We start from the raw sequence: 15,055 nt of genomic DNA, 5'->3' as shown, positions 1-15,055 counted from the left end.
AGGCAGATGTAATCTGGCACCCAGATCAGTAAGTGGACTGATTTGTATGTTATAATAATGAAACCTGGTGTGTGATTTTGATCATGCCACATTGCAGGGAATCTGTTGTTGACATCTAAACGGGTTTTGTTAGGCCTTTTTTCTCTATTTCTTCTATGGCCATAGTTGTGCACACCTGCTGAAGCATCACTGAGAGATTTGCAATGGGCTGTCCACTCACTTTTGCAAGGGACGTTTCCCTGAAAAAATCTTGCCCTTCCCCACACAGCAAGAGTAATAGTCTCTCTGCAGTCTCCACCCGGAAAATCACATCCACTGACTGTGGCTTTGGGTACATGCAAACCCTTCCCACCCCCCCTTGGGGAGCTTGCTGTACCATCCCCCTTCAGTCCTCCCACTCCCTACATTGCATTTCTAGTACTGGAGCCTCTAATCAAATCCAGGTCACCTGGGATGTAGTCAGGGATTCATGTCAGTGCACTGTAGTGCCAAGCAAATTTAAAGCCAAAGTTAAAATAGTGAATGTTAAGCCATATGTAACTGATTATACAAGTCAGGGTGCAGGTGGTTACATCTGCCTGTCATTTAGCAGTGGTGTGCCACAGGGCTCTGTAATGGGGTCTGGAGTGTTTGTTTTTTTTTGGACTATGATATCTAAAATGTCCCCTAATTGTGATATCATGATGAGATGTGACAAGGACATAAAACATAATTATGGAATGAAGGGTCATATTTAAACATGATACTATCATTAAAGAGACATAAACAGTGGTAGGCAATTTAAATTTTGAGATGTGTACTCTATGAAATTCAGAAAGGCTTCTTCTGTAGCACATCTGTTTCTAAACATAATATCTAGCCATTCCAGGGGAATCATTGCACCAGTTTTATGTCACTGATCTGATCCATTATTGAACAATATGTGTGCTACTTCCATCTCTTCTGGCAGCTGACCCCGTCCCAGTGCTGAGTCAGTCATGCCACCCAGGTCCACTGGGGGACTGTCTCTCCAATTTCCCCCAAACTTGTGGAATTCCACAATCTGCAAGAAGACAGATCCATTCTCATCTGGACTTATGTAATGGAGACTTAGTCCTTGATGGAAGGCCCAGGCCTTCCATGGGGGGCCCATTACAGGACTCTCCTTATGCAGGCACAGGCTTCCTTGGGCTAGCTACTGATAATTGAATCTTCCTTTCTTGACTTTCATCAATACTGTCCAGCTAAGATCCCTCCTCCACTTCCATTTCTCCTGGAGGTTGGCCCTTTTTGCCATGTTGCTCATGCCCCCAGGTCAACCAAGGGACTGTCCATCTGATTCTCCTTGACCTCGTTAAACCCCAGGGTATTTTTTTCCTTGCAAAGGCCCACCAAATGACCCTCTTTTCCTAACCAGGAACTCTCCTGGGTCAGCAGCCGATGGTTGCATCTTCCCTTCAGCACTTCAGTCAGTTCTGCCACCTCCCTGCAGCTGTTTATCCCCTGCCAAAAGGCATCCCTTCCTGGCTTTGGGGTCCTGTCATCATCCCTTCCACTTTGATCTATCTCTTGGAGGTTTTTCTCCAGTGACGTGTTCTGCATGCCCCCTGAGTGTGTTTCATGTGTTCTCTTAGTCATTTGAACAATGAAAAGACCATCAAAAAAGACTGAATATGTAATGATTGCATATTTCCAGTGTTCTTATCTGTAAGATTGGGTTATAGTGGGGATTGGAGAGTTGCCCTTTCCCCACTGCAGTGCAAGCTCAAGATTAGTATATGTAAGAAATTTTATTGTTGCTCATTTTTTTCTTTTGATTTTTTTGCAGTTAGTATAGATGTGTGTGTGTATGTGCATGTGTGGTATATTTATAGTTTTAATATACATATATATATATATATATATATATATATATATATATATATGTGTGTGTGTGTGTGTGTCTATGTATATATATATATATATATATATATATATATATATATATGTATAGAAACACTTTGGAATCTCAAAATACTGAAATGTCGAATTTCAGTATCTCGAGATCAAAGTGTCGAATCTGCAGATGCAAGAAACTGCAGAATATTAAACCTGGAAATGTCGAACCCATGGTACTGATGGCGCATTAGGTAAGTGTGGTGTTTTAAGGGTTTTGGGGAGGGTTTGTGAGTGTGTCGAGGAGTGTTAGGTGTGGGTTAGGGTACACAGGTGAGAGTGTGTCAGTGCTGAGAGTGGTGGTGTTTGTATCTGTGTGATGTGTGTTTGTGTGAGGGGGGTGTAGAATGTAGGTTGGTGGGTTTTGTGTGTGCTGGTGTTTAATGTGACCTCAGAGTTAGTATATATAAGTAGGGGGGTGTGGGGGGGCTTGCCCCTCTGCTTATAGTAAGTGTGTGTGTTTGTGTTGTTGTGCGGAGGTAGGTGTAGTTGTGTTTGTGTGCGTGCTTTAACTGTCACGATTTTAGTTTTAATTTTTTTGGTGTTTCGGCTTTATAGTCTCGAAATACTGAAATTCGATATTTCAGTATTTCGAGATTATAAAGTGAATATATATATATATATATATAAATATAGAGAGAGAGAGAGAGATATATAGATATATAGATATAGATATGTATGTGTATGTATAGATAGATATGTCCATGGCAGGTGTAACCAAGTGATAGTGTAAAATATGTTTCCAGCTGATTTGGTCATGTTGACTAATGTCACCAAATGGGCATGGGTATTTGCCAGTGATAAGTGGATTGAGGACTCAGCCTACTCCAACCTATGCCAGGGATCCCTGCTAACAGTGGGTGGGGTGTATGTGCCCCTATTGGCCAGTGTGTACCTGCCATAAAGCCCAGCAGTCCTGGGTCAATAAGCTACTGGCTGGCAGGTGTCCAGTTGCCCAGCCTTGGTTACCTGAGATAGCTTTTTTGAGCAAAAGCTGGATGTAAAATCATTCAACCTGCCAAACATGAACTAGGAATTGCTACACTCATTGTAGGTTCATTGACAGGACACAGCTTTGAAGTGGATGACATGATGGTAAGGAGGAGGCTGGACATCTTATGTATCCAAGAGACAAGATGGAAAGGCAGTGCAGCAAAGACACTTGGTTTGGGATCCAGAGTCTACTACTCAGGAGGAGGACAGACTAGAAATGGGAATGTCATCAGAATTAGTGACAGACTCAAGGCAATCAAACTCCAGTGTAATGCTAAAGCAGTATTCATAATCTTAGCCTATGCCCCTCAACAGGGTTGTGATACTGAGGTAAAGAGCGCATTCATACAGCAGTTGCAGTACCTACTAGATAAAGACGACAATATGAATCAGTGTTGATAATGAGTGACTTGAATACACATATCAGGACAGACAGAACAGGATATAAGGGCTGCCTGGATCCACATGAATGGGCAACAGTAATAAAGAAGGAGAGACCATTCTATACTTCTGTCTGGCAAATGGCTTGATAGTAGTGAACACATGATTCAGAGGGATAGTCACAAGATCACGTACAAGAGTGGCCAACATGCAAGTCAGGTAGACTTTCTCCTAGTAAGGAAATGGCAGTGGGGTAGAATCCGTGATTGCAAAGTCAGCCCACAGCATAAACCACTGGTTGCACAATCAGCTGCAGGCAATGGTCAGAGAAAGCTCTAAGATCAACAGAGACCAGGTTGAGGATCTGGAAGTTGACTGTAGAGAAAGTACAATAGTTCAAGAAATTACTCAGAGCTCTAGCACCCCAAGAAGAGAAGGAAATAGGTGGAGTTGAAAAAGAATGGCAACACCTCAAAATAGTATGTATGAGGACTATAGGACAGATATGTGGATGAGCAAGGTAGGGAAATAAGATACATAAGGAAATGTGGTGGTGGAAAACAGAAGTCCAGAAAGTCATCAAAAGAAAGGAGTGCAGGAAAAATTGGGAGATAGAAAAGATGGCCCAGGCTAGGAAGGAATACTGGCTGGCTAACAAAGAAGCTAAGAAAGGAGTTGAAAGAATAGGGCATCAGAGTCATTCTACTAGCTTCTAGAAAGTGATTCCGTAGTTGGCACAAAGAAACTATATTGGGTTACAAGGCAAAGACAGAAAGATAAGACACCCTTCATAAGGGATGCCAGCAACAACCTGCTCACTAGTCCATGGGACATCAAAGGCAGATGGAAGGAGTACTTCCAGCAGCTTCTGATAGAAAAAAATGCCACAGAAGCTGTATTGCCCAAGACACAGCCTACAGTGCGAGAAGAAGAGGAGCCCACCCTAGAGGAAGTAAGAATAACACTAAGTAAAATTAAGTCAAGGAAAGCAACAGGCTCAGATGAGGTCACAGCAGATATGATAAAGATACTGGGTAAGATAGGGGAGAAATGGCATCTGAGGGTACTCATATCAGTGTGAAGAGAAAGGCATATCCCAGATTACTGGGGAACAAGCATATTCATGTCAGTGTACAAGAGCAAAGGGGGCATCTGCAACTGTGGGCAGTACAGAGGTATCAAACTCCTGTTACATTGCATGAAAATTCTTGAGAGGGTGATTGATAAACGGATATGCAGTGTAATAGAAAGTAAGATGGGAGATGTGCAGTTCTGATTCAGATCAGGATGCAGCACAACTGACCGATGTTTGCAGTGAGACAGATAGTTGAGAAGAAGTTAGAGGTGAGGAAAGAAACCAACTGGACATTTTTAGACTTGGAGAAAGAATATGACAAGGTCCCAACAAAGCTCATTTGGGCAGTACTGAGATGGCTTGAAATCAAGTCCCAGAAATGGTAGAATTAGTGCAGGCTATGAACCAGGACCCAAAGAATCAAGTGTGAACAGTGTGCGATCTCACAGAGGACTTCCCAGTGGGAGTGGGTGTGCACCAGCATTCAGCTCTTGGCCCTCTGCTGTTCATACTGGTGATGGACTACATGAGGCCACTGCTGTTCATACTGGTGATGAACTACATTAGCAAACAAATTGGAGGGGCCAGATTAACAAAGTTGCTATATACAGATGATATGGCATTGTAGGTCGAAGCTAGAATCAGAGGGGCTGCAGCCAACTTGCATATAGTGTCAAATGTAGTATATGACAAAAGAAAGCCAAAGAAGCTGGAAAGTAAGGTATACAAAATAGTGTTGTGACCAGTACTATTGTATGGTACAGAAACCTGGGCAGCTAAGGTAGAACAGAAAGAAAGCTAGAGGTGATAGAAATGAAGTGCCAGAGAAGGGTGGTAGGATGCACACTATGGGACAGACGAAGAAATGAGGACATAAAAGCAGAAGGCAAAGTAGCTCCAATTGCAGAAAAGATCAAAGAGAGCAGATTACAGTGGTTTGTGCAAATGTGCACAAAAGCAGAAGACAATCTGATGAAGAAGATTTGGGGCAGACAGGAAGAAGGTAAGAGGAAACAAGGGTGAGCATCAAAGAGGTGAATGGATTGTGTGTGAAAGATCTGTGAGAGAGAGGCATGAATGTCAAAGAAGGCAAGAGTGTGGCATTGAATCAAGAGAGATGACAACAGTTAACACGACACCCTGCCCCCATGTAGAAAATGGGTAAAAAAGGGGGGGGGGTGATGATATATATATATATATATATATATATATATATATATATATATATATATATGTGTGTGTGTGCATATATATATATATATATATATATATATATATATATATATATATATATATATATATATATATATATTTGTGTGTGTGTGTGTGTAGATACAGATATATATCTGGATTTTTGGTATTTTTTGGCACTTATTAAAATAACATATATCAAAACCACCCAGTAAAATGTGCAAAAGATAACAACACTGTCATTGAATCATAACATTTGAAAAACCCCACAGCCTTGTAAAGAACATGCATTCACACACATAATAAAGAAGCAAATTTATGCAAAACAAAGTACTGATGTACGCATTAGACATTCCCGGAATTCTGTGAGAAAATATTGTTATCCGATTCTGTCAACTTTCACTATCAAAAAAAAAACATCCACAGCAAAATGTAGGCCATAAGTGCTGTTTAAATGTATACATAATTAGTTATTCCTAATGTACAACCCACTCTCCAGCTTCAGTAAAACATGTAGAATCTGCAACCCCCTCAAATACTTCTGAAGAAGAAGCACCTATTCTAAGTAATATAATCGATGTAGCATATACAAATCCACAACACTGGAAAAACACAAAAACAGCACTGCAAACCCTGGCAAACACAAACAACTGCAGAAAAATATAAAGCAGCATGAATTGTGAAAAGCACAAAATCACTGACTTTGGTAGTAGCTCGCAGGTGTAAATTTAAAGCCACAGCATTCAGGTAGCCATTAACATTATAGGACAGTCTGTTATCAAGTATGTTTGAACCGTTCATCTCTCGCTTTTTTTTGGAGATGGAAGAATGCCTGATTGTAAAGATAGCCATAGCTCATCCACGAGTCTGTTCTCTAAGACATGCAGAATACATTGTAAATGAATCACTCTCCATCGCAGCCAGCAATTAATTCTTCTCTGCCAAGCTTTAACCATATGCTGTGCCTGAAGTAGGCTAAACCGATTCACCTCAGATATTCCAGAAATTTTTTTGGAAACAGAGGTGAAAATCTGGATGTCATCGCACCTCACGTAGCAGACTTCTGGCATGAGAATAAATATGCACCTTCACAAAATGGTTTAAAGGTATGGACACATCAGATGGAAAAAAAAAAGCTTATGTTAACGGTTTCTTTATACGCAACTGAAGCTTAATGCAGGTACCACACCAAGATAACGGTCCCAAAACGTGTATCTTCCTCCAAACGGTCTGAGCAAAATGGGAAAAAAAACATCCTTCTCCATCTACACCAACAATATTCCTCCTTACACTTTTAACTGCAGCTGTCTCAAAGACATACAAAACAATTTTTGCACTCACTATAAATTTGTCTGCATCCAACAGAGAACAGACACATTGCCAGAGGTAATTATAAGCTCTTAGCGATTTGTGAGACATCAGCATGTGCAGTAAACAAACACTTGTCATCCATACCTCTCAACTATTCAGATTTTCACAGAATGTCCTTATTTTTGGTTCATCTTTTTGGTCTGTTACTCATAAAATTTGTAGTTTTCTGGCAAATCACTAGGATGATCTTAGGATTAAAGTCACTAAATGATGACATACATTTGAATTTCAGACTTAAAATCCTTCAGAAAATGTATTTTGAAACAGACCCTTTCACTCTAGTAACTTTCTAATTTTGTAATGGCAATATTTAAAATATGTCCCTATTTTTGGGCCTTGGTTCCCCCCATTTTGTCAGGCTTTGTCCAAATTTTGTGCACTACGAGGTTGAGAGGTATGTTGTCATCATGCCACAAATATCCAGGAAGCCATGGAGAGAGTACGATTGCAGACAAATTGTGCCATGAGTCAAATAGATTTCATCCATAAGCCATATAGTACCAGTGGACAGATCACATACATTCTAAATTGTGGAAAACACTGCTGTTAAACCCCTAGAAGGATCAGAAATCCTGTTCCAAAATAAATCACTTGTCTTTAATTCCACTCATGTACATCCAGACCATGCAGAGTCAAAGTATTCCTCCTTCCTTAACAAACAAGCAATGCCTCATGTCATCACACAATGAACTAGTGCTCTGTGATTTGGCAAAGGCACCACAACTGCAGTAGATGTCAGTGCCATGTTATCTTTAACAACTCAAGAAGGGAGCATCTCCTTATACATAAAGTGGCTAGCACAAAGTAAGTGCCACTTCATGTCATCCACATCTAGTAGATGGTGATGTGATGGAGGCATTTTCAATTTCCACTGATGGATGGAACACGAACAGCCCAATTCCTATATTTTGTTGTGAGTTTTAATTTGCATGCTCAATACTGTCTCTCCTTTGCAGTCTTTTCCAAAGTATACAAGTTACCATTGTTATTCAGGATTGACTTACTTTCTTGAGACTTCAAAGTGTTGAACACACTTCCAATTATAATTGGTTTTGCATGTGGATTTTCTTCTGCAGCCATGATAATTTTAGGTGAACTAAAAAAAAACAGTACTACATACATAACCACCTATTTATTTATCCAATCCACCTATCACAGCAGTCAGTGTAATATAACGTTGATATACTCAGTTTTGATACAACACACCTTCGACAACAGCTGCCTTTCTTTTTGCTGAACAAAGCAAAATATATATATATATATATATATATATATATATATATATATATATATATGTATATTGCTATATATAGCTGTTGAGCTGTTGTCCTAACACTCATTTGATTAGGTCAATAACACCCAGATGTAGATAGATAGGTGAATAGAAGATAGATAGATAGATAGATAGATAGATAGATAGATAGATAGATAGGTAGATAGATAGATAGATAGATAGATAGATAGATAGATAGATAGATAGATAGATAACTAGCTAGCAAGGCAGATAGATAGATAGATAGATAGATAGATAGATAGATAGATAGATAGATAGATAGATAGATAGACAGACAGACAGATAGATAGATAGATAGATAGATAGATAGATAGATAGATAGATAGACAGACAGACAGACAGACAGATAGATAGACAGACAGATAGATAGATAGATAGATAGATAGATAGATAGATAGATAGATAGATAGACAGATTGACAGATAGATAGATAGATAGATAGATAGATAGATAGATAGATAGATAGATAGATAGATAGATAGATAAAATGAGAGAGACAATGAGATTAGCTAACCATTCCCTTGCAGTTTGTGTCATGACTAAAAATCATCCATAAACTACTCATTTACCAGGTTAGCAAATTATAAATAAGTATTAAATAAATTATTGTCATTGAAGACAGACCAACCCTTAAATCTCATTTCAGCATTTTTTGTGAGTATAGCATCAGGAGAGGTCTGTATAATTATAACCAGAAGATATATATATATATATATATATATATATATATATATATATATATATATATATATTACATATATTACATTTAAATATGCATTTTCTGCATATATCCTTACTTTCCTGATATTTAATTTTTTTTTTATTTTAACTTTAGAGCAGTCCTGCGCAGGCTGAAGCTGCTTGTCTCCCACCAGTTCCTATGAATAACTCTGGCCAATGGCAAGATATGGAAGCAGAGGTAAATTCTAGTTGCCTCAGGGGAAAGGAGTGTGAAAACTTTTTTTGCTGCATTGATGACTGCAAAACAGGCATGTGGAGAAGAGGAAGGATCCGGATCCACATCACAAAACTGGACACCTATTCCCGAGTTTTCTTCCCAACCGCCTTTCTACTCTTCAATATTGTCTACTGGATTTCATACTTATATCTTTAAGCTTGTGGTAACTGTGATTAAATCAAGTGTAATGCCACATGTGGGGAAATTTATTTTGGAAATTTGTACACCAAAATTGTCTGCAGGTTGCCTTAAGTTAATCAACATGTTTTTTTTTTTTTTTCTCTAAAGTACAGACAGCTTCTGATGGCCAGCTTGTAGTACTATACAATGGCCTCTTAGTCATTTGTTGAAAGCATTCTGATCTTTATTAATCTGTTTCACTATCTCTGCCTTCATACATAAATAGGGGAGACATATGAAGGAAATGTATCTTTGCATTCCAGTTTCTATAGTGTTATCTCTCTAATTATGTTTGCATGCTTATTGGAGAATTAGAATCCTTCAAAACTATCTGGTATATTCTGTAACTATTACTGAAAGCTAGAAGTGTTATAACTGTTTGCATCAATCCATTTCTTGGCTAGTGCCATAGATCCATGATGGCCTCAAAATGGCTGCTAACATGCTCAACACGCACAACATATGGTGACAGACTTAACTAGATCGGCACATATAATTATATATAACCAGTGTTGTATTATCATAATGATCTAATAATTTCAGCAGACTGGGATATCACCTCTTTGTTTGCTAGATGTTATTATTATTAAAAAAGATCACACCTCCTCCAGCTTTGTATAAACTGTAATTTTTAATGCATGATCTGGATCTTAGTGAAACATTTTTCAAGAAGTCTACCCCAAAACCGTGAATTTGACATAGTAGTATTGTAGTTTGTTTCTGTGTAATGATCATATGTCTCCATACATTTTAGCCTACATTTTCTAATTTTGAATGTGGCTCTTTTATGATACTACATTGTGACCATAATGGTAAAACCCTGGTGATCTTAAAAGAAAAAAATGGTCATAATGGGAATCCAACTTAAAAATGGATTTGTAGTCTTAATAAAGTTTTTTTTTTTTTTTTATGCGATAACATTTTTAAAACATTTTATGGTATATTAGCTAATTTATGTTGTCTAACAAATTAAGTAAGATAAAAAAATGACTGATTTTTGTTATAATTTTTATGACTATTGATTTCAAAAAGCTGCTAATATTAATCTCTCATCTATCTCATTTTAATGATGTTGTGACGAATAATTGAACATGTTTTAGCCTTGAGTCAATTAAGATGCAAAGCAGAAGCAGTGCTATATGTGATGTGTTCAGGACTAGCAAAATGCATAGAAGTAATCAATACCATATTTCAGTGTTTGCCTTTAATTCTGATACATTCTAGAAGTTGCACCTAAAACATTTGACTGTATTCCAAATTGCTTATTTGCAATATTTAACTGCATTTGGCATATTATTTCAGTGCCGTTATAATAATGACAACATTTTTTTAGTCCTTTCCAGAAATTTTTTTTTTTTTTGCAGTTTTAGTGCTGAACATGTTAGCTTTGTGTAGCCAAACTGGGATTTGAACTACTGCAATCTTAGCAAATGCCTCAGCGTAGGGACTCAGCTTGTGAGATTTGATAATGTGCAGAAGGAGATTAAAAACAATGAAGGGGGTATTGGAACCAGTTAATACTGCTTGACTTCCAAAGTGTCAGCTCTGCAAAACAGCAGCACACTTCATTCCCTTGTGCTGACAAATGTTGCTGTTTGACATCTTAGTTCATCTTTACAAACATTTGAATGACCGAGGTCACATATCATCTGCTAACTCCCTGGCTTCCTAATGAGCTGACTCATTGCTTTCTTTCAAAGCATTTTACTTTGGTCCTACGGCCATGTCAAAAACTGTTTTCAAGTATGCAAATGCCACTTTTTCCACAGCTCACTATAGCACAGACATTCTGCTTATTAATTTGTTGTGTTGTCCTTTTCTTACATAACTACCATGCTAATAGAAGATAACAGTTATTGGTGGTCTAGTGGCCCCAGGTTCCCATCTGTTGATTTATGACATTAATAATGACAAGCTTTGTGGACAGATGAAACCCTTCAACTGTAGAATCTGTGATTCAATCACCAAGCCATGTCTAAAAAGAGGTCTGGTGTCACAAAATACAACACAAATTCATATATGCCCTAGGTGCTGATATTTTCTCATCATATGCTGATTTACTTCTGGATGATTTACAAAGATATGTTAATTTTCTCATAGGTGATTAACAAAGATTCCGGTTCTGCGATGAAAGAGAAGCTAAATTTAAAGCTGAGAATGAAAATTTTATAGCCAAGGCTAACAAAATAACAGGTATTAAAGTTTTAAGTTGATGAATAAAAAATGTCAGGAAAATGTGAATTAAAACTATAAAATACTACTTAAGTAAGAAACATAAAGCAAAGAATACAACACAAATCAGAGACTGCATTAGACTTGAAAGTGCCATGTTATACAAAATACAACACAAATTCATATATGCCCTAGGTGCTGATATTTTCTCATCATATGCTGATTTTCTTATGGATGATTTACAAAGATTCCGGTTCTGAGATGAAAGAGAAGCTGAATTTAAAATTGAGAATGAACATTTTATAGCAAAGGTTAACAAAATAACAGTTATTAAAGTTTTAAGTTTATGAGTAAAACAATGCCAGGAAAATGTGGACTAAAACTATAAAATACTACTTAAGTAACAAACATATGTCCAGACTTCATTACAGACTCCTGAATACTAGAGTAGAAAAGAAAGCCAAGAATACAGCACAAATCAGAGACTGCATTAGACTTGAAAGTGTCCTGTTAAAAGAACCAATCCAAACTATGAGAGGGAAATGTCTGGGTGTGGAAGGTTACACTTATGAGAAAGAGAGTGTGTGTGTGTGTGTGTGTGTGTGTGTGTGTGTGTGTGTGTGTGTGTGTGTGTGTGTGTGTGTGTGTGTGTGTGTGTGCGCGCATGTGTGTGTGTGAGGATTTTGGAGTGTAATGTTTGAGAAAGCATGGCTGTGCTTGGGGTGCATTACATGGGTGAGGATTTAGGAACATTAACTGCAGTACTCATGGAAGATATTTGTGTTTGGTGTATAAGATTTGAGAGACTGGATGTGTTTTGTTGCAAAAAGTGGGAGAAAATTGGAGGACATAAACTGCAGTATATGAGGCAGACCACAATGGTTTCAAGTATAGTACATAAGAAAGGGCATGTGGGGTTATAATGTAATATGTAGTACACTATCATTTGGATTGGGCACTAAATGTGCAAAGGCATATGGGCCTTGAAAGTAGTACAGCAGAGAAGCCTGGTGAGCGTATATGATTAAATGTGGGTGGGCATTTAGTGCACTACAGATGAGAAGGGGAGTGAGCTCAAAATTCAGCACATGGGTGATATTTGATAAGCTTGAAATACAATATGTGAGAGAATGTGAAAAGTAGATGTGACAGGTGTCAGAGAACAAGCTATATGAATGGATGGGCAGAGGATGTGGAAATGTCCATTATGTAATGATTTGGGGACTTTTTAAAGACTTTTTTTTGATGGATGATTACCAAAGGTCAGTAAAGATGGTTTCCTGGAGAGAAGAATTAAAAAAAAGACATATAATGACCTTGGTTAGCGATAACAACAAAGGCTGCTTGTTGGTGGGTCATGTTAACTTCATGGCTGCATGCAATTGGTTCACTAAAAATTGTGTAAAGAAAAAAGATGCTGTTGTGAAACATCTGCTGCTCAAAATAAAGACTGCTAAAAAAGCCAGCATGCTCAGAAAATGATCTGATACTAAGAAAGATTATGGAGACAGCTACATTTTGTTGCACTCTGCATTTTTAACTGTGCAAACCAAGAAACCAAATTACTTTATTTTTCTTAGTATACACTTGAATAACAGCTACAAGTCTGTGTCATCAATTTGGAATCATAGTTTTATGCACCTCACGAAAACCACATTCATATTTTCTAATACAATGCTGACATAAAACATGAATATGCTTATGTAAATGTTGTGATACCCTGTTGCTGTCATGTATAGTATGATACAGACAGAGCAAGAAACCACTCTGACAGCAGACCTAACTCTGTGTCAAAAGACAGACAAGAGCTGTACATTCATACAAGTTATGGTGCACATACATCTGTGAAATCATTTACAAAACACTAAGTACCAGGATATTTAAACATCTAATGAAGCAGTAGGTCCCTAAACTATAGCCTGGAAGGCACTGACTCACCTGCAAGCTTCACTGCCATCAGACCACTGAATTAACTTATTGCTCCAATGATAAGACATGGGTTTCTTATGTGTTCATCCCAGTTATGATGTGTGCTATTGCTGGAGCAGGGTAACATGAGAGAATCCTAATGTACTGAAAATCTAAAATGCAATTTATCTGGCAAACACCACAGGTAGATAGCACCTAGTGGCAGTCAGGGTAAATATTACTGCAGGCACAGCTATTCTGTTCTTCCATAGGAGATAATGTCCAACATGTAGCGGATTAATTCTCAGTCAAATGTACAGGGTAGGTGGGAGTCTTTGTTGTTGTTTATCTGCAAGGTTTGGCCCACCGCAGCCTAAAAATCTCTAATAGTGCCATTCCAGGTTCCATTAATCTATAGTCCTGTCTGAACTGGTGGTCACTTGAAGTACTGATGATGTTTTGTTCACATTGATGTCTTAATGGTTATCTTTAATCTTTCGTTATTAGCCCCTTAAACGGACATGACCTTTAGCCCATAAAAAGAGATGTTGTAAACAGAAGTTTGGCAGTACTGAAGATTAGGGATATGAGATGTTAACAGACTACGTCTTGTGGCCTTGGTTTCACTATCTCAACCTCCATTGGACTGCTGTGAGCTTCTGAGGAAGTTTCATAACTTAACAAGACACTACTCTGTAGAAAATGTGAAATTAGGCTAGAATCCTCAATGGTTTCCTAGTATGAACCTATAAACCAGTTTCGCAATAACCAAAATGATGCATGGAACTCTAACCAAATTCAGAAAGGTAATGTTCTTCACTCTGCCACTGACCCCAACAAGTACTGTCATATACGAAAAATATCTGTATCAGGAAACCACAGTAAATAATAAGTGGCAACTAGCTACTGTCAGGCCTTACCTGTGTACCTTAAATAGGAAGAAATACCCAGATTATTTTCTCAAATATTATCTCATGTACTTTATAAAACTACATTGTCCTTGCTCCTTAAATCTGGCTAATGATCTTCCTGATGTGATCCCAAATACGTATCTTTGAACATTCCAGGTAATGAAGTAACTTTCTTTCCTTTCTTAGTCCCTGATCAGCAAATATAAACAGTTCCCTAGTATGCAGGCTGCCATCTACTGATAGGGCAGAATACTGCACCCTTCTGTACCTCACAGGAGTCTTATGCTTGTGAGAGGTATACCTTTCTGTTCATCACCATGATTAATAACTCAGACTGCTCTAAATTAGTGTTGTCGATATTGCATGCTGATTCAGAGCTTAGCTTGCTGCTATCTTTGTGGTGGCTGCATTTTACACGAACTTCAGAATGAACTGGCTCCCCACCTAAGCACCATGTTCAATCATAGTCTCACATCAGGCTTTGTGCCCATTGAATGGCGCACAGCAACAGTTATCCCACTCCACAAAATTTCGGAGCCACCACTGATCCTGGGAACTATCGCCCTATAAGCCTGACAAGCCTGATCTGCAAGGCCATGGAACATATCATCATGGAACTTATAAACAAAGACATTGGTAACCTCCAACTCTGGACCCCAACCAGTTTGGGTTTGAGAAAGGCAGATCATGCCTTCTGAACCTGATTG

At 38.2% G+C, this 15,055-nt stretch overlaps 1 protein-coding gene across 1 annotated transcript in view; it reads left to right on the top strand.

Annotated features, from left to right (window-relative positions):
* Nucleotides 1-14,824, top strand: part of LOC122790048 (gamma-aminobutyric acid receptor subunit gamma-4-like) — a 3,058,882-nt gene extending 3,044,058 nt beyond the window's left edge. The window contains exon 10 of the mRNA XM_044057614.1: nucleotides 9,055-14,824. Within this exon, the coding sequence (XP_043913549.1) occupies nucleotides 9,055-9,333 (279 nt within the window). The 3' untranslated portion in view covers nucleotides 9,334-14,824. The remainder of the gene's footprint in view (nucleotides 1-9,054) is intronic.
* Nucleotides 14,825-15,055: the final 231 nt, after the last annotated feature.

The sequence above is a fragment of the Protopterus annectens genome, chromosome 15.part0 (assembly GCF_019279795.1).
Source record: "Protopterus annectens isolate FY-2018-M chromosome 15.part0, PAN1.0, whole genome shotgun sequence".
Taxonomy (NCBI): domain Eukaryota; kingdom Metazoa; phylum Chordata; order Ceratodontiformes; family Protopteridae; genus Protopterus; species Protopterus annectens.
Note: the sequence above shows the minus strand (reverse complement) of the source record. Positions and strands in the feature narration are given on the sequence as shown.